This window comes from Archocentrus centrarchus, chromosome 24 (assembly GCF_007364275.1).
Source record: "Archocentrus centrarchus isolate MPI-CPG fArcCen1 chromosome 24, fArcCen1, whole genome shotgun sequence".
NCBI lineage: Eukaryota > Metazoa > Chordata > Actinopteri > Cichliformes > Cichlidae > Archocentrus > Archocentrus centrarchus.
In genome coordinates, this window is record NC_044369.1 from 449,255 (window position 1) to 473,186 (window position 23,932).

At 44.7% G+C, this 23,932-nt stretch overlaps 1 protein-coding gene across 1 annotated transcript in view; it reads right to left on the bottom strand.

Moving 5' to 3' along the window:
- Positions 1-23,932, bottom strand: part of adgrg6 (adhesion G protein-coupled receptor G6) — a 150,576-nt gene that overhangs the window by 18,580 nt on the left and 108,064 nt on the right. Inside the window, exons 24-27 of the mRNA XM_030722217.1 lie at positions 22,985-23,135; positions 22,451-22,583; positions 22,075-22,176; positions 20,323-20,475 (exon numbers count right to left, since the gene is read on the bottom strand). Coding sequence (XP_030578077.1) covers positions 20,323-20,475; positions 22,075-22,176; positions 22,451-22,583; positions 22,985-23,135 — 539 coding nt within the window. The remainder of the gene's footprint in view (positions 1-20,322; positions 20,476-22,074; positions 22,177-22,450; positions 22,584-22,984; positions 23,136-23,932) is intronic.

Consider the following 23,932-nt stretch of genomic DNA (forward strand, 5'->3'; position numbering starts at 1 on the left):
GACTGCCCGAGCTGCGTTCCGCTTGGCCTGCCGATACCTGTCAGCTGCCTCCAGAGTTTCACAGGCTAACCAAGCCCGGTAAGACTCCTTCTTTAGCTTAATGGCTCCCTTCACCTCCAGCGACCACCATCTGGTTTGGGGGTTACCACCACGAGAGGCACCAACCACCTTGCAGTCACAGCTCTGAGCAGCAGCCTCAACAGTAGAGGTGTGGAACATAGTTCATTCAGCCTCCCTCGGAATGCTGTCGGAAGTTCTGCCGGAGGTGGGAGTTAAAGATTTCGTGGACTGGGACTTCTGCCAGGCATTCCCAGCGCACCCTCACAACAAGTTTAGGTGCGCCAGGTCTGTCCAGCATTTGAGGTGAGGTGACGGGCTGGACGAAGAGCAGTTCAGAAGACCCCCATGGAAATACCAACGAGGGAATGGTTTACTCTGCCCGGGATAGGGTTACCGGGGCCCCACCCTGGAGCCAGGCCTGGGGAGGGAGCTCGAGGGGGAGCGCCTGGGCGGGCACAGGGCCCTTCCTCCTGTAGGCCCACCATCAGCAGGAGGCATCATACGGGTCGAGTGCAGTGTGTGTCGGGTGGTGGCCAAGGGCAGAGGCCCTTGCGGGCCAATCCCCCGGCTATAGAGACTAGCTATTGGGACATGGAATGTGACCTCTCTGGTGGGGAAGGAGCTTGAGCTAGTGCGTGAGGTTGAGAGATACCAGCTAGATACAGTTGGGCTCACCTCAGTGCATGGCCTTGGCTCTGGAACCAGTCTCCTGGAGATGGGCTGGACTCTGTTCCAGTCTGGAGTTGCCCTCGGGAAGAGGCGGCGAGCTGGGGTGGGTATTCTTGTATCCCCCCGGCTTGCTGTCTGCACGTCGGAGTTTTCACCGGTGGATGAGAGGGTTGTTTCCCCACACCTTTGGGCTGTTGAACGGGTCCTGACTGTTGTTTGCACTTATGCGCCAAAGGACAGTTCAGAGTACCCACCCTTCTTGGAGTCGCTGGGCGGGGTGCTGGAGAGTGCTCCATCCGGCAACTCCATTGTCTTGTTGGGAGACTTCAACACTCACGTGGGCAATGACAGTGAGACCTGGAGGGGCATGATTGGGAGGAACGGCTTGCCTGATCTGAACCCAAATGGTGTTTTGGACTTCTGTGCAAACCACAGTTTGTCCATAACTAACACCATGTTCGAACATAAGAATGTCCATAAGTGCACATAGCACCAGGACACCCTAGGCCGCAGGTTGATGATTGATTTTGTAATTGTATCATCAGATCTGGACACTCGGGTGAAGAGAGGAGCTGAGCTGTCAACTGATCACCACCTGGTAGTGAGTTGGATCAGGTGGCGGGGGAAGATGCTGGACAGACCTGGCGCACCTAAACGTATTGTGCGGGTGCGCTGGGAACGCCTGGCAGAAGCCCCAGTCCAGGAGATCTTCAACTCCCACCACCAGCAGAACTTCGACAGCATTCCGAGGGAGGCTGAGGACATTGAGTCTGAAAGAACCATGTTCCGCACCTCCATTGTTGAGGCTGCTGCTCAGAAGTGCAGCGGCAAGGTGGTTGGTGCCTGTCATGGTGGTAACCCCCGAACCAGATGGTGGTCACTGGAGGTAAAGGGAGCCATCAAGCTGAGTCCTATCGGGCTTGGTTAGCCTGTGGGACTCCGGAGGCAGCTGACAGGTATCGGCAGGCCAAGTGGAAGGCAGCTCGGGCAGTGGCCGAAGCAAAAACTCAGGTGTGGGAGGAGTTTGGTGAGGCTATGGAAAAAGACTTTCGGATGGCATCAAAACAATTCTGGCACGCGTCATGCGACTCAGGGGGGGAAAGCGGTGCTCCACTCACATGGTTTATAGTGCGGGTGGGGTGCTGCTGACTTCAACTGTTGCTATAGTCGGACGGTGGAAAGAATACTTCAAGGACTTTCTGAATCCCACTGACACGCCATCTGTAGTATAAGCAGAGTCTCTGCAACATCGCGTGGAGATCTGGGGCGGTGCCATTGAATTGGCAGACCGGGGTGGTGGTCCCCATCTTTAAGAAGGGTGTGCTCCAACTTTTGGGGGATCACACTCCTCAGCCTCCCTGGTAAGGTCTATGCTAGGGTGCTGGAAAGGAGGGTCCGCCCGTTGGTCGAACCTCGGATCCAGGAGGAACAGTGTGGTTTTCGTCCTGGTTACGGCATGCTGGACCAGATCTTTATCCTCTCAAGGATATTTGAGTGTGCGTGGGAGTTTGCCCAACCAGTCTACATGTGCTTTGTGGAGTTGGAGAAGGCATCCGTGTATGTCCCTCAGGGTATCCTTTGGGAGGTCCTGCAGGAGTATGGGGTGTCTGGCCCGTTGTTGCGGGCCATTCAGTATCTGGACAACCGCAGTGAGAGCTTGGTCTGTATAGCCAGTAATAAGTCGGATTTGTTTCCTGTGGGTGTTGGACTCCGTCAGGGCTGCCCTTTGTCAACGATTCTGTTCAGAATTTTTATGGACAGAATTTCTAGGTGTAACCAGGTGGCAGAAGGCTTCTTCCTTGGTGGCCTCAGAGTTTCATCTTTGCTCTTTGCAGATGATGCGGTCCTGTTGGCTTCATCAGGGGGTGGCCTCCAGCTCGCAGTGGAATGGTTTGCAGCCGAGTGTGAAGCAGCTGGTATGAGAATCAGCACCTCTAAGTCTGAGGCCATGGTCCTCATCCGGAAAAGGGTGGAGTGCCCTCTCCAGCTCAGGGACGGGAGAAGGGAGCGGGAGATCAACAGACGGATCGGGGCTGCTTCTGCAGTAATGTGGACGCTGCACCGGTCTGTCGTGGTGAAGAGGGAGCTTAGTGTAAAAGTGAAGCTCTCGATTTACCGGTCGATCTACGTTCCTGCCCTCACCTATGGTCACGAGCTTTGGGTAGTGACCGAAAGAATAAGATCACAAATACAAGCAGCAGAAATTAGTTTCCTTTGAAGGGTGGCTGGCCTCTCCCTTAGAGATAAGGTGAGGAGTGCGGCCATCCGGGAGGGGCTCAGAGTAGAGCCGCTGCTCCTCCACATTGAAAGGAGCGAGTTGAGGTGGCTCGGGCATCTGATTAGGATGCCTCCTGGCCGCCTCTTGGGTGAGGTGTTCAGGCATGTCTCACCGGGAGGAGGCCCCGCGGCAGACCCAGGACATGCTGGGGACATTATATCTCTCGGCTGGCCTAGGGACGTCTTGGGGTGCCTGCGGATGAGCTAGAGGAGGTGGCTGGGGAGAAGGAAGCCTAGGCTTCTCTGCTTAGGCTCCTGCCCCCGCGACCCGGCCCCGGATAAGAGGAAGAGGATGGGTGGATGGATGGATGGATTATTATTAGTCTGCTACCAGATAATCTACCAGATCTTAGCTGACTCCAAATAAAAAGAAAGATGGAAGAAAAGGGAAAAAAGATGAAAAATGAATTATTCAAGTGTCAGTATGCTTTATCTGTAACCCAGCATCTAACCTGACCTACAGCCACCAGCAACAATGCAGGAGGTCCATCGAGTTCATGAGTCCCAAAAGTTGATGGGGGATTTTATGTCTTTCCACAATCCATCTTCAGATTTTGTAGATTATTTGCTTTAGGTTACCATTAACAGTGGCGCAAAAAGGGGGTATGCACTATATGCAATGCATAGGGGCGCTGCACAAGAGGGGGGCGCCAAAACGATGTGGGAAAATATTTCTCTAGTTGCATTTTCTGTATTTAACAGCTGTGCATATGACATGATCAATAACAGAGGCGCTGCGCTGATTAGGCGCCCCTGCGCTCCTTCACCTCCCCTCCTCCTGTCCCATTTAAAGACAGTCGGTAAGTTATGTCATAGAAGTCTTGTATTTTATAAGTCCATGAATAAGTGATCTGCACACATGAACACAGTAAACGTTGAGAGGATGCGGATGGTGCATTGTGTGTGTGTGTGTGTGTGTGTGTGTGTGTGTGTGTGTGTGTGTAGTGTTCTAGCTAGTGGTTGATCGCAAGGCGCGGCGCCAGGCTGAGACGCTTCACTTTCGGAGCTCTGCTGTCTCTGCATTTAGCAAACAGGATTTATTTAAATCAGTAAAATAAATTTGAATGGCCAGAATACAGCAGCTTTTTTCCTCAACACATTAAATAAAATATAAAATTATATTATTCTTCAAAAATCACATTAGGAAAAATGAATATATTTCAAACTGATGAAAAGTTGCAAATTTTTCAGGTAAAAACTGTAATGTGAATTTCTGTGCTTCACAGTCGGAAAAACGCTGCATAAACTGCGCAGTGTGTCCAGTTTATCAGCAAATAGCGCAGCTGCAAACACAGCGGTGGAGACAAGTTATCACGCGGTCCAGTCCCCAAAGCTGCAGGGACGCATTATGATGCTTCATGAGAAAAGTCGACTCTCAGCCACCTTTCATCCCAGGGCCCTGCTGAGGCTTTTCCTTCACTTTCTATGAACTGACAGATTTCCTCAGGCAGCTCATCGCACCTGTGTTATAAGGCGCGTCACCAAATTCAGAAACTATTTACTCCAGAAAAGACTGAAACTGCCTCCCTGTCTGTGTTTTGGTGTTTATGACGCGTTCTGTCTTCAGGACTTTGCTGCGCAGCGTTTCCTGCTGTGTGACGCAGTCCTGCACTGTCAGCTCACCTGTGCAGGTCTCCTCTTCATCTTTTCCGTATCTGTCCCACCAATCCGCTCTTTTCCCCGCAGCGCAAGTGAGGAAAAGAGACAGATGGTTTTTTTTTTTTTTTTTTTTTTTTTTTCCCCAAGATGGCGCCACGGTAGGCAGCCTGTTACTGCAGCTCCCAGGTTACTTCCCCTTCTTGTGTGTTTTTCTTGTGTTTTTAGTTTTTCTTTCAGACTCTTAGTTTAGTAGTTATATTAGATATCAAACCCGTCATGGACCTGCGAAGTTTCATTAGAGTAGTGGCATTCCTTATACTCTTTTTGGGACTTTTCACCACTTCATCTGGAGAACCGGTGAGCCACTCTATTGTTTACAGCCGGGATCAGCTGTTAGCCCTGTGCAACAGGAGGGTACTCCCGGAGGAGCGACCCGAGATTCCGAAGGAATTACGGCGTCGGAGGAGGGGATGCAGAGCTGGAGCGAAGTACCGGGAGAGGAGGAGACGGTACAAACCGAGCATTCCATCTATTCTCATGGGTAACGTAAGATCTTTACCCAACAAGATGGAAGAGCTGGCGGCGCTAACCAGACTGCAGTGGGAGTACCAGCAGAGCAGCCTCCTGCTGTTCACGGAGACTTGGCTCACGGACCACACACCGGACTCCGTCGTAACATTGGAGGGCTTTCAGCTGGTGAGAGCGGACCGGAGCATGAGGGAGAGTGGTAAGAGGAGAGGTGGGGGACTGGCGATGTACGTTAATGAGAGATGGTGTAACCCAGGACACATCACTGTGAAGGAGCAGCGCTGTACCAAAGACATTGAACTGTTAGCGGTTAGCGTTCGGCCATACCACCTGGCCCGGGAGTTTTCACATGTTATTGTGTTAATTGTTTACATCCCGCCGTCGGCCGACGCTACAGCAGCCTGTGAGGACATCCACACCACCGTCTCTCAGTTACAGACGGCACATCCACAGTCCCTGATTATCATCTCTGGGGACTTCAACCATGCCTCACCTTCTTCCACTCTCCCTAACTTCACCCAATATGTCGACTGCCACACAAGGGACAATAAAACTATAGACCTGCTGTTTGCCAACACAAAGGAGGCTTACAGCTCATCACCTCTACCCCCGCTTGGCCACTCAGACCACAACCTGGTCATTCTTCACCCCACCTACACCCCCATTGTGAAGAGGAAACCCCCCACCAAGAAGACAATAAGACTGTGGTCTGAGGACTGCAGTGAGGCCCTGAGAGACTGTTTTGAATGTACAGACTGGCAGGAACTCTGCAGGCCTCACGGTGAGGACATCGACGCCCTCACCCACTGCATCACAGACTACATGAACTTCTGTGTGGAGAACACTGTGCCAACCAAGAAGGTACGGTGCTTCTCCAACAATAAACCGTGGGTGACCCCAGAGCTGAAGGCCCTGCTGAACGAGAAGAAGAGGGCCTTCAGATCTGGAGACAAGGAGGAACTGAGGAGAGTGCAAAAGGATGTAAAATACAAGATCCGGAGAGGCAAAGAGAGCTTCAGGAGGAAGATGGAGGAACAGCTCCAACATAACAAAGTCCGAGAAGTCTGGAGAAACATGAAAAAAATCTCTGGCCACTTTGAGGACAATGGAGGAGCCACAGTGTCTGCTGACCGGGGGTGGGCTAACAACTTGAATCTGTTTTTCAATAGATTTGACTCTGGGTCGTTGACCACCTCCCCCACCCCTCAGCTCCCATCTGCCCCCTTCCCTATGCTGACCCCCCTCTCTCCTGGTGCAATGCCATCATTGCCTGCGCTCTCCTCACCCTCACCCACAGCAGAGCCAGCCCCATCAACCACCCAAACCCAGCCTCACATCCACCTCACATCTGATCAGGTGAGAAGTCAGCTCAGGAAGACGAAGATCAGGAAGGCAGCGGGTCCAGATGGAATCAGCTCCAGACTGCTCAGGGATTGTGCAGACCAGCTCTGTCAGGTGGTCCTGCACATCTTCAACCTGAGCCTGAATCTGGAGAGGGTTCCTGAACTGTGGAAGACTTCCTGCATAGTTCCAGTGCCAAAGATCGCACATCCCAGGGAGTCCAACCACTACAGACCTGTGGCCTTGACTTCTCACCTGATGAAGACCATGGAGAGGCTCATCCTGCACCACCTCCGCCCACTGGTGAGCTCAGCGCTGGACCCCCTGCAGTTCGCCTACCAGCCTGGCATCGGGGTGGACGATGCCGTCATCTACCTGCTGCACAGATCCCTCTCTCACCTAGAGCAGGCAGGGAACACTGTGAGGGTCATGTTCTTTGACTTCTCCAGTGCTTTCAACACCATCCAGCCTGCACTGTTGAGAGGGAAGATGGAGGGAGCCGGAGTGGACAAGCAGCTGACGGCATGGATCATCAACTACCTCACCAACAGACCACAGTATGTGAGGTGCCATGACTGTGTGTCTGATGTAGTAGTCTGCAGCACGGGGGCGCCACAGGGCACTGTCCTCTCACCCTTCCTGTTCAGTCTGTACACCTCAGATTTCAGGTACAATTCAGACCATTGCCACCTACAGAAGTTCTCAGATGATACGGCCATCATCGGATGCGTATCAGATGGGAACGACCAGGAATACAGGGGGGTCATCAGTGACTTTGTCGGCTGGTGTGAGAACAACGCACTCCAAATCAACGCCAGCAAGACGAAGGAGATGATCATAGACTTCAGGAGGAAGCCACCCCCTACAGCACTGGTGAACATCCAGGGAAAGGACATTGAGACAGTGGTCTCCTACAAGTACCTGGGTGTTCATCTCAATAACAAGCTGGACTGGAGTACAAACACAGACGTCCTGTATAAGAAGGGCCAGAGTCGACTACACCTGCTGAGGAGACTGAGGTCCTTTGGTGTCTGCAGGACTCTGTTAAAGACCTTTTATGACTCAGTGGTAGCATCTGCCCTTTTCTATGCAGTGGCCTGCTGGGGGGGTGGATGCACCGAAAGGGACAGGAGCAGGATCGACAAACTGGTGCGGAGGTCTAGCTCTGTGTTGGGATGTCCTCTGGAGTCTGTGATGGTGGTGGGTGAGAGGAGGATGTTGGCAAAGCTGACATCCATCATGAACAACCCCCATCACCCTCTTCATGAGACCGTGGGTGAGCTGAGCAGCTCCTTCAGTCAGAGACTGAAACATCCTCGCTGCAGGAAGGAGCGCTTTCGCAGGTCATTCATCCCAACAGTAGTTAGACTGTACAACACTTCATAATGTCTTGAGTCACTTGGACACTTTACCTCCACTGCCATCACTTTATCCATACAGTCAGATACATTTTATTTATTACACTCACCCATATAATGCATACCGTGTATGCTGTGTACCTTACCGGCTACAAATGTATATAATATTTTGATATCTTTATATAGTGTTTGACGTGTGTGTATATGTGTGTATATGTAAATATATATATATATATATATATATATATATATATATATATATATATATATATATATATATATATATATATATATATATATATATATATATATATATTTATGTATATAGTGCTTATGTATATGTGTATAGTTTTTTGCTATTTTATTTTATTCTATTGAATTTTAGTTTTAGTTTTTAGTTTAGTTATTTGTTCTTACTCATCCTTTTCATTTTTTCTCTGTATTGAGCTGCTGTAATGCACAAATTTCCCCGTCGTGGGATCATTAAAGTTTTATCTTATCTTATCTTATCTTATCTTATCTTATCTTATCTTATCTTATCTTATCTTTACCTCCGATGTCAGCGTTCAGGTCTTTTGCCTCCCACCTGTTTGGAAAATCCCTGTTTTCCACTTTTCGTTTGGTCATTTTTGGGGAGTCAGGCAGCTTAAATGTCACTGTAAAAAGTGCTGACCGATGTTTTATCCGCTGATCACTGATCAATCGGCAATAGGGAAAACGGGTTGGCACACAGTTCTTGGCCTGCCGGCAGCTGCTGCAGTGCGTGGAATTTGTAGTATAAGTGGTGGGAGCACATTTACCCGCGGGCCATTAATAATAACTATATGAAATCATCTTGCTGGCCGTATAAAATTAGATCGTGGGCCGGAAGTGGCCCGCAGACCTTGAGTCTGACACATGTGACATAGAGAAAAACTGCAGTACGGAAGTTAAAATGTGCAGATGAATTGTTAGTATGAAAAATTATTTCTTATCCGATTACTTGATTAATTGATGGAATAATTGATACAATACTCGATTCTGAAAATAATCGATAGTTGTATTCAGAAAGCCATACTCAAACATTAGTTTTCAGCACCAGTGGAGCTGTGAAAGGCCTTTAAGAAAAATGACCTGCACCTCAAGAAATGTAACTACAGGTTCACAAAGACTGTGATTACGCTTTAGATGTGCTTTTTGGTTACAGGTGTAGGCCCCTTCACTCAATTAACAATCGGGAGCAGCTTTTAGCGGTTAGTATTAGCTTGCTAATTAGCATTACCACCCCTGACAGTTGTGCAGACACCGAGAAAGTGTAAAGCTACCTCATATTCATCCTGCAGTACAGATGCTGTCCACTGCTAGCTATGATCTGACATTGTGATACACTGAGAATAACTGTAGCATATCATCCTCTAAAAACACATCTTTTAGGTTACAAATAAGAATTGTCAGGAGGTCTCAAGTTACATTTTTCCAGTACATACTGTTAACTTTTGACCAGTGAATTACATTCTGTATCATCTCACAGTGTTTCATCTGGGATCAGTACAATATCACTGAAACACAAGTCTATTTGTACAGTGAGCCCTAAAACAGTCTACACTATAAAGCTGCACTGATAAATATTGGCATATGTACCACAGATAATCTGACAGTACGCAATGTTAAAGTTTACACTTGTACAGGCAAACCCACAGAGATTTTATCATCCAATTTCCCCCCAGAATGATGCCGCAGTAGGCTGTTAAATTTAAATGTTGCTCCATATCACGTGTAAATGGGCAAGTAATAGTCAAGCACCTGGATATGCCAACAGTGCTTATACCTGCTTCTGATGCCTCCAAGTGGCAAAACAAACAAAACAACTAATGGAGCTCATCATTTAGAGCTGTGGTAGCTGTTTTTTCTTTTATTTAAATTAGTTTTTCTTTTGTTTTTTTTAATAAACGTCTCCATGTAAATCGGCCTTGGTGGTCCCTACTGTCCGACCTCTTCCTGTCAAGACTCTGAGACATTAACTTGCCTGAGAAGATCAGTCTCTTGATTGATTGAGTCTCTTTCTGTTTTAAATTGTTTTAAGTGCACACACCTGTTGAACTCACCATTTGCGTAATTTTCTTATTTTTAAACATACTGTATCAGCAAATAAAAAGTTATTGGGGAAAAAGCTGTGGAAAAAAAAACAGACAACAACCAGATTATCTGGCGAGTATTCTGCTTCATGTTAGAGGTTGAGCTCTACTAATTCTTAGAAGTAAAAGACAAAGATACAGATTGCTGGCAAAACACGCACAGTTTGACACTGAATAGCAAATTAGACTGCATCCTGAGAGATGATGAGAAGCAGCAATAAACTACTGAGCTGAAGGCAAATGTCAGTAGGACTCAGGACATCACATGCTGTCTCTCTTTGCTGATTAGACCTCATGAGGGAGCCTGAGCAACACTGGAGACAGTACAAAGTAAAAATGAGCTGGACATGACCACATGGACAATTTTCCCGTGTTAGGCCAGGATTTGTGTGTTTTCTTGGACTCTTAGCCAAGCTGACACAAAACAAGTCAATAGCCCTGCCCCGCCTGACAATGTGAAACTGGCATTGTCAGTAACTTCTTTAAATCAGTTCCTAAAGATGTTTGACTAAAATCTTTGTTTTATTGTGGTTTCCAACACATTTTATGTGTTCATCTGCATTATCGTTTTTGTTGGCCTTTATTTTCTTTCTGTATTATTGTTCTTTTCTGCACATCCAACCTGTTAAAAGAACCAATTGTTGATTAAGGACAGCAACAGTAATACAATTCCTAACGCAAACTGTAACCTCTTATTCTGTTAACAAGTCAGTACTTGATAACAATATTTAAAAGTGTAACAGCACCAGAGAAAATACTCCACCTGAAAGGGCAGAGGTTAAAAATGCTGATCCTGAATACATAAAAGTTAAGAAATGGGCAATCAGTGAAAAACCCTCTAACTACCAGAGATCTGCAGTTCCTCAGTGGCTTGGACCTGGACGAGCCATTCTGACAATTTCTGTACAGAACAGTGCCAATAAAATGAAAAAGTTTGGTTGGAAAGTATTCTCTGTTAATCTTGGAGGTGAACCATGTGTTGCATCCAAAATTGTCCACCATTCGCCCAGCATGCTCATCTGAGTTTTAATCTCTGGACTGTATCTGACCTTACTACATGGACTCACACAGTGCAGTAAGAATACAGTGGAGGTTTCCTATCAGTTAAATCTACCTGGAAACAGTAACACATGCTTCACAAGCACCTCTCAGCTGCCTTGGTTGATGGAGGATGTATGTATCATTCAGCAGTTCCATATGTCAGATCTTTGGCTGAGCTACACTTGCCAGTGATATCCTAGCAAGACTGTGATGAATGATATGAGGATTTTATATTTCAAATCCTTCATAAAACACCAGGCTGTCGACCTGGCCAAAAAAAATCCAGAAAAGAACAGTAAAAAAAAACAGCCTTCAAAGTGAATATTGGGCATTAGTGTTGTTTTCAGCAGACAAAAGATGACATGTCTAAGCTCTGATCTTAGTTCCAACTTAACAATAGATTTCAGATACGCGATGATAGAAGGTTACACGTCATCCAATATCAACCCTGCCAAAAGACCTACAAAAAAAAACCCTTTTAATCAACATTCCAGTAAAATTAGTTTAAAACGCCCTTCCTAGGCGTACCCTAAATCAACTGAAAGCTGCTCACATGTCTGAAGATGACTGTAGCTGGTGGCCATTAGCTGGAAAACACAATAAGACCACAGCATGAAGATGTATTTAGTTGTAACTTGGTTATAAAGAAATATTTTACACAGGTTTTTAAAAATGGGAATGCCAAAAAAAAGGCCATTTGGAGCCTGCATAGCACTCTCAACAGACAATGATATTTGAGCTGTTAACACAGCACAGTGCTTTTTTGTCCTTCTTTAAACTAAACTTTGTGCATATAAAAGAGTCAAGACCATGGGAACTGCATCATCATCATCATGCCTGAAGCACAAATGTATTAGTGTTTTATCCCCTTTTGCATGCAAACGTACTGTACAAGCACTGTAATTGTAAAGCTGTTTATACAAAAAGCTGCAGAACACACAAAAATGCTCCCACTTACATACTCTATTCACACACACACACATGAACCAGAGTAACATCCATTCTTAATCCATAGGGTTTAATATGATGTGGGCCCACCCTCTGCAGCTATAACAGCTTCCACTCTTCTGGGAAGTCTTTCCACAGGTTTAGGAGTGTTTATGGGAATTTCTGACCATTCTTCCAGAAGCACATGTGTGAGGTCAGACACTGATGTCGGACAGAAGGCCTGGCTCACAGTCTCCGCTCTAATCCATCCCAAAGCTGTTCTATCAGGCTGAGGTCAGGACTCTGTGCAGGCCAGTCAAGTTCTTCCACACCAAACTGGCTCATCCATGTCTTTATGGAGCTGCTTTGTGCACTGGTGTGCAGTCATGGTGGAACAGGAAGGGGCCATCCCTAAACTGTTCCCAAAAAGTTGGAGCATCAAATTGTCCTAAATGTCTTGGTATGCTGAAGCATTAAGAGTTCCTTTGACTGGAACTAAGGGGCCGAGCCCAACTCCTGACCCCCCCCCCCCCCCCCCCCCCCCAAACTTTACACTTGGCACAATGAAGTCAGACAGGTACTGTTCCCCTGGCAACCACCAAACCCAGACTCCTCCCTCAGATTGGCAGATGGAGAAGTGTGATTCATCCCTCCAGAGAACACGTCTCCACTGCTCTAGAGTCCAGTGGCGGTGTGCTTTACACCACTGCATCAACGCTCTGCATTGAGCTTAGTGATGGAAGGCTTGGATGCAGCTGCCATGGAAACCCATCCATGAAGCTCTTTACACACTGTTCTTATGCTGAGCTGAAGGCCACATGAAAGTTGGAGGTCTGTAGTGATTGACTCTGCAGAAAGTTGGTGACCTCTGTGCACTATGACCCTCAGCATCCACTGACCCCACTCTGGCCGCTTTTCCACCGACGGGGTGCCGGTGCTTAAGAGTTCTTAAGAGTTTAGCCAGTTGATTGAAAACAGCACCTCAGCAGTGGAAAAGTAGCATCTATGATTTTATGTGACCTACCACTTCATGGCTGAGTTATAATCCCTGTGGAATATTTAATAATGAGGAAATTTCAAGACTGGACTTGTTGCATGGGCAACATGGTGGCACAGTGGTTAGCACTGCTGCCTCATAGCCTTGAGGTCCTGGGTTCTCATCCACCATCTGCCACTCACTGTAGTCATCCTTGGGAACAAAGATCTCACTTCAGTGATATGTCTAAATCATACCTGTCAAGTCTCCCGTTTTGGCTGGGAAACTCCCGTATTTTACCCCTCTGTCCTGCCGTCTTCCCGTATTATTATTTTCCCATAAATTTCCCGTATTTTAATATAATAATTTTTAAAAGCATTCCTGTGCTGCTCCAAACTGAATTCTGTCACTAGCCTCATGAGAACCGCCACCTGCTGTAGCCTGGGTGGCAGTTCTCGCGAGGTTAGTGCAGACAGCCGGAACAACCATGTAAAAACAACTGGACCTCGGCTGGGCTCAGTGTTGCCAACTTAGTGGGGTCTTTTTTTCCCAAAAAGCAAAATCCTCCACTGTCGCCATGTTTTGTGTACATAAAGCCTTCTTACTGTGTCCCTTCGTATGCTTTGACATTGTTCAGACCTCCCTTCTTCTCCACCCTCCAACATACCTGTCAAGTTTTGTATTTAAAAATATGGGAAATTTTCCACCAGACCTCACTTAAATACCAAGCCTGCCCACCCGCTCCCTCCGCTTTGGCCTTTATCAACCTTTGAGACAGCTGACAGCGAGTTTTCTTACAACAGTGGCCCAGATAAAGGAGGAGGGTTGAAGATAGCTGGAAGTCGCACCCCACATAAGTGTTTTCATTAAATTTGATATTCTAACATTAAACAATACGGGACAAAATTGATCTATGTAATGTGGGTCTAGGCAAAGCATTAAAGTTCATTTGAAGTTCTAAACATATTTATGGTGTTTTTTCTTCACTTTTCGTCTCTCCAAAGATGTTACTCCTCTCTTTCACAGCCTCAATTGCAACTACATGCAAATGAACAATTATTCAAATTAGGCGATGATGTCACATATCGACTTCTATTTTCAGCAGCGAAAAATTTGCCATATTTTTTTGGCCACAGTGGCTTTTGTTGAAAGTAGAGAGACAGGAAACGGGGGGAAGATACAGGGGAAGACACGCAGGTAAACTGGCAACAGGCCGGGACTCAAACCCGCGCCGCCTGCACCGCAATGCGTATGTGGTGGCCTGCTCAACCACTGAGCCACCCAGGTGCCCAAATTTCCCGTATTTTTAACTACAAAACTTGACAGGTATGGTCTAAATGGCACTGACTGCATTTTCATTGCATGAAAGAAGAGGGGCCAGACATCCCCCTTCAACACAGATGCTCATTACCTTTGGCTCAAGTATACTGGCAGCCAAAAACTCCACTTTGAAATCAAGATATCAGAAATGTTTCCATTTGAACTGGAGTTATAAAGGAGACAGCAGACAATGGCCATTTTTGTTGGGATGGTATTGATTCCTTTAAAGCTTTGAGGGTTTGTTGCTTCAGTGATGCAAGTGCTTGTTTATTTGCTTGCAGATTTGAAGAGACACTGATGTCCTGCTGTTTTGATTGTATCTTTGAATGGTTTCAATTTTATCAACTGAGTCCCAAGATGACAATCGGCTTGCCAAAGATGTCACAAACCCAGTAACAATAAGCCTATTCACAGGTGGCCAGCCTGCTGTATTAATAAAAAGAAATGGATCACTTTGTTTTTCAGGCACTGTAATGGAGAGACAATGAATTAATTCAGGACAGTTTGAAAGGATGCCGGTCCATACGGTTCTATCCTCTGTCGTGATAAATGTCTGATAAGCAATTTCCTTCTACTTGAAGATATTGAAACACTGGTTCAGGGACAGTATGACCAGTTTGCTGTAGGCCTGTTGTCTCACTACATTATCAGCTGTGATTATGTAGTAAATCATCATGTTGCTGCTGCTGCTTTCTCTCATTTTGACTCTCCTTTAGTCTAACACATGTTCAGTCCTGTTTTCATATTAACCTATTTCTAAAACATGTATTTATTATCTCAGATCTGGAAAACTTCTCCTTGGCTTGAGTCCAGAATAGTCACCAGTAAAGACTACTGTGCACAATGACACTATTTTCCAGGCAGTTACAGAGATGATCTAAAATGAGAGACAAATTCATTTTGATGACTGAATATCACCCACACATGCATCAATAAAGGTCCAAGATCTCAAAGGTAATAAATAAAAAGATCAGTAGTGTGCTGGATGGGAGAAACTTAATATATGACTACAGGCAGTTCCTGGTGCAAAGTGCTGAAATAATAAATGTGTTGAAGTGCATAATTAAATGTGTATGTGTGATTATGCCCAAACTTCAACCACAAATATGTTTAACCCCTTAACTGGCAGCAAAAAAATCACCTGACAAAAACTACATAACACCCTCTGGTTATTATTGGCTCTGAACAACCCATTTCATAGCCTATTAACTGGCTGCGTCTGGTCCGCCGGCCGAATGAAGTGCATTTATATGGCAGGCTAGACCCGCCCATTTTGACTGACACCTCATTCGGCCAATCATGTTAAGAAATGGGTTTCCCAGAGCCAATAATACTCAGAGGGCGTCACGTAGCTTTGTCAGGTGATTTGGTGCAGCCAGTTACATGATTGGCCGAATGACGTGTCAATTAAAAATGGGAGGGTCTAGCCTGCCATATAAAAGGGACTACAAACGGCCCGTCACCGGGCCCTTGCCAGTTAAGGGGTTAACTGGCAAAGCAGCAAGTGTGTATTACCATCAGAAAATGAGAGAAAAGGTTCTGTTTGGAACTGACATGTGCATCAGTTCCTGTGGGTCACACACACACAAAGACTGATCACTACACTGACACAACTGGAGCAACACAACCCCTTAAGTATGTGTCAGGTCCCCAGACTAAAGCATGCAACCCTGCCGCAGCAACCACAAGTCAACAGTTAAGGCAACATTCAGCATCACTCATGAGTTGATTCCCCAAAGCATCTGTGATGAAAGATATTTGTTGACTGTCTAAAGGATGTTCCAGAGCACATTCCCCCTGAAGGACACCAATGTTTTAATTGGCTCCATTCACTCTGCAGCTTCAGACTACTGTGGTTTAAATCACGAGATGTGAAAGACACAGAAAGCTATGTTCTGCCAACAGCATCCATACGGACAGCTCTCTAGTGGTTCTGGTCACTTAAACCACAAAGACCTTTAACACAGTAGAAGAACAACATTAGCAGTGGCAACATGAGAGAGAATAAAGTGTGACTGGGATGTAAATAAAAACAGGATACAAAGACTTCACTGACAATGGATCCCACACCACATGAAATGTTGTAGCTAATGCATGTTTGATATTTGATACCAGGAACACATTTCAAAAATGTCGGGAAAAAACAGACTGAAAAAGCAGGAGGAAGACGCCACCTGGTGCAACATCTGACAACTACTGAGGTTAATTAGTGAGATTAGGTATAAAAAGAGCATCTCAGGCTTTCAGAGGTAAAGACACGGCTGTGTCACACACTCAGGCAGCACTGAATTAAAACTGACATGATTTTGTGGTGGAAAGAACTGCACGGGCTCAGGAACACTTCTGAAAATGATCATCGTGAACAATTCACAAATGCAGCGCCCATCTCTGACTCCAGGAAACAAACACAAAGAAAGTGTTCATTTTAAAGTCAGTGTCATAGCTGATTCTGATTCTGAGTCGGAAAAGCTCGCAGAGTGAATGTGTCCAGTTGTGACGGTGCAACAATGAGATCTCATCACAGCTTCGGGGAAAACCTCTAACCTCCCAAAGAGACAAACAATCTCTCCTCACCTGTTCTCTTAGCTCACCTGGAGATTTGACGCACCAACTGAAGCACTTTTAACAGTTCATCTTTATTCTTGCTGGTCAGGCTCCGACTGATAGAGTCGTATATATTCAAGAAGGTGAAGTCCAGATTTTAGGACTGCCAGATCAGCCCAGAGAACAGTGACATCTATAAAGGAGCCAGTATGAACCAGATTTTGATTTTTCTTAAATGGCCGTTTGTTAGTGAGAGCAAAAAATTCTGTTGTGAAATTTGTTATGAACAAATGACTTCTCCTGTGGTTTAAGACTGCTTGGAAATCCTCACAACAAATTACATAAACATGGATTTACTCCTAACACCAAACACATAGAGATTACATCATGTATGCGAACAAAATTACAGTTAGTCATTCCTTTGGCCTGTCAGAGATCATGTGAGAGCAATTTTTAAATATATTGTTTGTTTTTTCACTGAAAACAGAACAAAATGTCCGCCCAAAATAAACGAAATGTTTCCTCATCTATGAATGTGTCTGGCAGAGGGAGGTAATCAAACCATTTACAGCACAAACGCGATCAGTTAGTATTTACAGCTGCAGCAGGCATCAAATACGACAGGGGCGGGGGGTGGCACTGAAAACATCCTCCTGCAGCCCCCCCAATCTCTGACCAAAGCCTCTCCTACCAAAATAAAATGTTAAATGACACTTTTGGCTTCATCTGGGATTCAAACCCCACTATCACAGGTGAGAGACTCACCCTCACTACACCACCCACCTGTTCTGTGATTGGATGTTTCAGGGACATTTTTTTGTAACAAACCTAGCAGCTAAATCTGCATGAGTTAATTTGTATTGTGACGCTTCTTTTCCTGCACCTCTCAGATCAGCGGTGGTCGGTGCTTCAGTTCTTTCAGTGTTATCAGTGAATTTCTGTCCCTGGGAGTTTTTGGGTGTGTTCTGATGATGTCATGGGATAAAATTCATTCATCAAGGCTCATGAAAATCTATCTGATGTGGCTTACACATGAAAACTTTACTCCTGTCACTTTTAGCCAATAAAAAATGTTAATAAAAGCAATTTCAGCTGCAACCTCACTAAGATAACCAGTACACCTGCTGAAGCTAACATGGCAGGGGTTTGCTGATCGATCTCAAAACAATCATTTAGAAATAACTTTATCAATGCGCTGAACCTCACTGTGTTATGTTGTTGTACATGAGCAAAGACAGCAGCGGCAGGCAGCCAAAAGGTTGATTTAACAAAGGCCCCGAGGTGTCTGCATATTCCATCTCACACATGCTGATGTATTTGTGATTGCCAAACCATCAGATCCTCCTGCTGTGTAATATAACACAAACTAACCTACACCTACCAGCCTGTAGAAGAACAAAACAAGGATATGCTGCTGAACAGCTGAATACATGGGCCTGTTTGTGTTACTGTACAAACGAATGAATGGGCTGAATTCTTAAGGCAGAAACATTTAGGATGATGTAGTCAGCACATTTCTTTGACAAATATTACAAATTCTACTTTTCAGTGTAAGAAAGGTTTCTGTTACTCTTCTTACAATAATATCACTGCCATTTCAACTCTGGCTGATGGTTAACTGATCTAATCAGCTGTTTGTGCAGAACTCCTGTTTGGGTCACTTTGTGTTCACTGTACTTTGTTCTTGTGTAAATTAGTTTCTGCACAGTGGTTTGGTTTTATGTGATTCTCCACAGTGTGTCACAGTTCAAATATATAAAGAGGAAACAGCTTTAAGATCCTTATGGATGATGAAGCCTGCTGATTTTGTTGCACGGATGAGTGTCGAAGCCTTTGTGTAATGGGTTTGAGATATTCTGCCAAGGGTCATTAAAGTGCAGGAAGTGTTGCATTTTGCTAATTTAGAGAACAGATGTTTAATGTGATTGTGTCCAGAGAGAGAGAGTCGGTCTCTTTGGGCTGCATCATGTAAAGTTGGGACTCAAACATGGTGTTCGACATCCTCAACATTTGGTGTTAATTTAATGAACACAAACAAGAAATCACACCAGTTACTCACTCTAATGTGAGTCAGTGTTAGCTGTTGTTACTGTGCTTGGATGCAGCCCAACATGGTGCACTTGATTCTGCACCCTGAGGCACCCCGAGGCCAAAATATGAATGGGCTGACTGGGTTTGAGCTCTCGCTTATCTCTGTGTCTCAGGGGTGGGAACAAGGTGGCATGCACCTGTATGACATCATGGTGACCAGCCAATCACAACACAGTCACAACACAGTCACAATGGTTGTTTTCCCAAAATGTCTGCCTGCAAATTCTTTCAAAGTCTTTTGAATAAAAGTTTGAGTCTGAACTAAACATAATCTCAGAATTTGAACTTCCAGATTAATTTGGACCACAAGCATTTTGGGAAACCCAGACAGATCACATGATGCCGGAAGCAGGAACACAATCAGGTTAAGCGTTACCTCTGCTGGTCCTCCGTCCTTGTTATTGGCTGGAATAGCTGTCTACACACCAAACACAGAGGTGCACACATGAACATCACATGTGAGGAGATATTACAGTATATTACATATATTATAGTAACAGTGACAACCCTGCAACGATCACATGAACAAGGAACCGATCTTTACGTGGAGTTGAATTTACATGCACATCTGTTTAGTTCTGCAAGTTCAGTAAAGTCTGCCCTCTGAACCAACTCACCAAACTATGTTTGTGGTGTTATATATAAAAGTCCATTAATTAACACCAATTAGCAGGTATCTGGCAGTCCACCCAAGCGGTCTATAGATGCAGCTTGCCAACCAAGCTAGCTAGCCTTAGCTAATAACAACTGAGGTTTCAAACTGAGACTTCCCAGAGTGAAGGCTGAGCCCAGTGGCATCTCCATCACTTACACTGTGCACTGTTCTGTCCAGCATCAAGTGTGCCAGCAGAAAGTGACTTTTATCCTTCAGAGAAGAAGAAGCTGCTGCATAAGCACCGCCTTTTTTAGCTCATAAACAGATTTCTGGGTTCTAGATATTTGCTTAATAACCAACATTTTTAGCAGCTAATGTTCAGGTTTGCTCATTTTGCTTAATAATTCCTTTACTGGTCATTAAATAGTGAACCTGATTGAAGCATGTTGTGATTTATTCAACAATCACGTGCATTTATAACAGACTGTTTTCAGATTTGTTTGCTAAAATCAATTCTTTACAAGCAGGAATCGAGTGTAGCCGTGTTAGAGGCTGCTTCCTGTCCTCATTTCTGTTAGTAGCATCCACTGTAAACTTGATTCTTATACAGCAGTTCCACAGAGTATGGTGTGCCTTTGGTTACACCTTACAGGGGCTACATGCAGACATGTTCATGTGTTATTAAAGCAGTAAAAATCAAAGAGCGTGTGCTGCAGTGCTTTCACAAAGGGCAATGGACCTCAGACAAGCTGTCTAAACACAGTCACACCAACTCACTGTGGATGTTTGTCCTCTTTCTGCTTCTACGTGCTGATGTCTCACTGTCCTTTCTCAATAACTCTTGTGAGATAGTTTGTGAGTGGTTTTCTGAGTGGGTCTCACCTGTGTTACTGTGTCGTTTAAATGGGTTGAGTGTCGCTTTAGCCTTGGAGGTCCAGTTGGCGGTGGTGGAACCGAAGGAGCTGGAGGACAGAGACTTGCCCAGGTTCTCTGAGCTCACCTTCTTCGTGTTGTTGGTAGCTGTCTTACTCCAGTCTGCATGAGAGAAACAATACACCCCTCAGATGGATTCTTAGAGGATTCGCCTCCCTTAAGATTTTCAAGATGACACATGGCACACGTGGTACATGGCTGTATGACTCTTAATGTTCCTCTAATCTGTCTTGACCTGAAAATCATTGTGGCCTAGAGTCTGAAGGCAGTTACAAAGGTCTCATTTATGCTCCAAGGAGACCAGAAATCTCTTCATGAGTGGGTTTCTCTAATAATTCTCCCCATTCTTCTACCAAGACATGTGCAACTTCAGATTTTATTAGTATTTTGATTCAACAATTGACAATTAATGTGAGATATAGCTACATTATTTCTATTTTCTGGGTTTCTGCAGCTTAAATATAAAAAAATGTTGAGGATTTTTGAACAACACGTTCTTATTATACGTATTTAACCATCCTCCTGTCCAAACAATGAATAAAATAAACTTAAAGCTTTGTTACTGTATCACATTTCCAACTGTTTCTAACAATTCCCAACAATACCTGCTTGACCTCAACAGACTGGATGATGGATTCAAATGATTAAAAATAATTTGTTCTCTTTGCAGAGGCAAAATGTAGTTAAATAACCGTCTAATGAAAGAAACATCTGCAGCACATCTGTTAACCAATCATATTGTTGTTATTTCAGACAGTTTTATAGCCAGATTTTTGGTTCCACTGAGCACGATGCTCTTGTAATTTATAAAGCAGTCTTGAGTTCTCCAGCTTTCTGAGGGTCTCAAAGTTCTTCTTTGGACATTGGCTGCTTTTTCACTCACCTTCAGTCCAGTCCTGGTCCCTGACCATTACCTCAGTGATTTTTGTTTGTTAAGCCATTGAACTTTGAATCATTCAAGCATCAAAAAGGCTCCAAACTCAGGGATAAACCAGTGTTGTGTCTACACATAACAGACACCTACATTTTTAAACTGCATCTTTGGGATCTGTGTTACCAACAGCCTGTCACAGAAACACATCATCTGTTCCATTTCTTTAGTTGAATCTATGAAAGACACCAAAGATAACACAATCTGACAGCATAAAATAGTAACAAGGTGAGTCCCAAAGAGCTGTTAGCTGAAAACCTGGAATATCTCAGTGCAGTGTGTCCTTAAAATATTTGAGGAAACTGGGCACGTGGAGGACAGAAGAGGAAGTGTGAGGCCTAAAAACTCTACAGCAGATGACCAACATCTGAAAGTCATGTCCTTAAGAAACAGGAAAACATCCAGCCATATATAATTGTATTTTTGATTATGTTTCAATAAACTGCTGCACCCACTTCCTATTTGCCTAGCAAATGGGGTGAGGCGGGGGGTGTCATCAGCCTTCTCATAAATGAAATGGCACCTGGACAGCACATCCTGAGACTCGGTGCACCTGGAGGACTTCTTGGTCTTTGAGAGGCTGCTGTGTTTTATCTTTTTTTATTACCTGCAAAGCCGTGGTGACTTAAGTTTTATATTTTTATTAAAAATCTTTTCTTTTTTTTCCCCCCTGCTGCTGTGGGAATCTGGCAGGAGTCCAGCAGACAGATGGGACTCCAGAGGAGAGACATGAACTCGCTTTAACCCGAGACAGGCAGACAGACGGATACCTGAGTTGTCTGACAGCTTGAATCGGCCACAGCAGAGGTATCTCCTCCACTGCTTCTGCACATTTTCTTTCAGGGCGCAGTGGAAAATAAATATGAAGAGACCTGACAAAAGAAAGGTGAAAAAATAGAATGAGTTGTTCCACTATAACAGACCTCTATTGAAAGGTAAAAAGAAATGAGTGTCTACTGAATATGAAAAATGTGTTTATGACTTTTTCTTTACTGCACAAGAGTGCTGTTTCATGTTTTAACTTTAATAAATACATGGGTGCACACGTAACATGAACTCATGGACTTCAGCACATGAATCATGAATTCATCTCTACGAGTGTGCTCTCAGTTCTGAGTGTTTCTGTGAGCGCTTCGGTTGCTTCACCTTGCAGCGAGTTGAAGATGGCAAAGAGGTACATGAATGTCAGCCTGACGGGTCCCCAAGCAAAGAATGCAAAGCCCCACGTCATTCCCAGCAGGAAGGTGAGGCTGATGGCACTCCGCAGGTTTCGCAGAACCTGGATCACAGAAGGGGAGAATTTGAATGTGTTAATGCTAAATGTTCCCTCCTTTCCTTGTCTCCTTAGTTTCCTTCTTCCTCCAGAAGCAGACATAATAATAAGCGTCAGAGATGCTTATGCTGGAAGGTCTCTTCTATCATTTCTTACCTCATATCCTCTGTCACTCACAGTGGACTTAAACATTTTCAGACCCCCTTAAAGCTGCGTTTATAGATAAAAGCTGTTTAGACGTCTCTTATTTTTTTGTCTTAATGTTATTGCTGCTCAGGGTCATACTTGTTAAAAAGCTGTTGCGTGTGTGTTAAACAAAATTTGAAACTTGTAATTGAGAAAATTATTACAACATTTTTAACCAGGGAAAGTACTGTACTGTCACAGCACTGAGATGGAGCGCAGACCTCCTCTCGCAGCGTGCGGTTGCTGCGTTTGCCGTTGCGGCCGCAGATCTGCAGCATCACCACGACGAACATGGCCACGTTCAGCAGAAACACCAGACAGAAGTAACCGACGCAGGTGGCGTAGAAGACGGCTTCATTCATAATCCAGCAGCTGAAGAGGAAACACACGTGAGCTCAGCAAACAGTCTGCATGCATTTATACTATAAACACACATCTGCTTTTCATGTTCACAGCTCAGACTATGACTGTGTTTCCTTCACTGGAGAGACTGAGATTTGCTGCAGGATCATCGCTGCTGTAACGTCACGTCCTCATTGAAGCTTTTGGAAACATTATTTTAAGCTCCATGAAATCTATAAGAAAAACATCATCTGCTTTACTTGCTGAAACTCGATCCTGGCCATGGTTCAGTTAAAATTTACTTTACTAATAAACTTTACTGTCATCCCTGTCATTAACTTTTGCAGGCTAACAAACAGAAGCTGTTGCAGGAACATGTCAGATGCAGTGAGATGTTCACAGAATCTGAATATAAATTACTTCCTCTTCTGGAACACAGAGAGCCTACAAGCAGAGTCACACCCAAAGAAAACACTGTCGTGCAACCATATGAAATGCTGCCCTTTGATAATATTGACTCCACATATGAAATGTTCTCGTCATGCTTTGTCCTGCAGTTTTTCTGATTTATTTCTCTCATGCACAGAGATGCATGTGCATGTTTTCACCATGATCGACTGATGGCAGTGTTTCTCAGTGCAGGCAGTGATGATGAAAGATCAGAACTAAAAATACTAATAAAGGACAAGGATGCACATAATGAGACTTCCAATTTAATTCTAACTTATAACACTTGGTTGATTAATCAGTTAGTTATTGGAGAATAATTTCTGAAATATCATTTTAAGCAGAAATGTTTTTGGATTGCAGTTTCAAACATGTTGCTC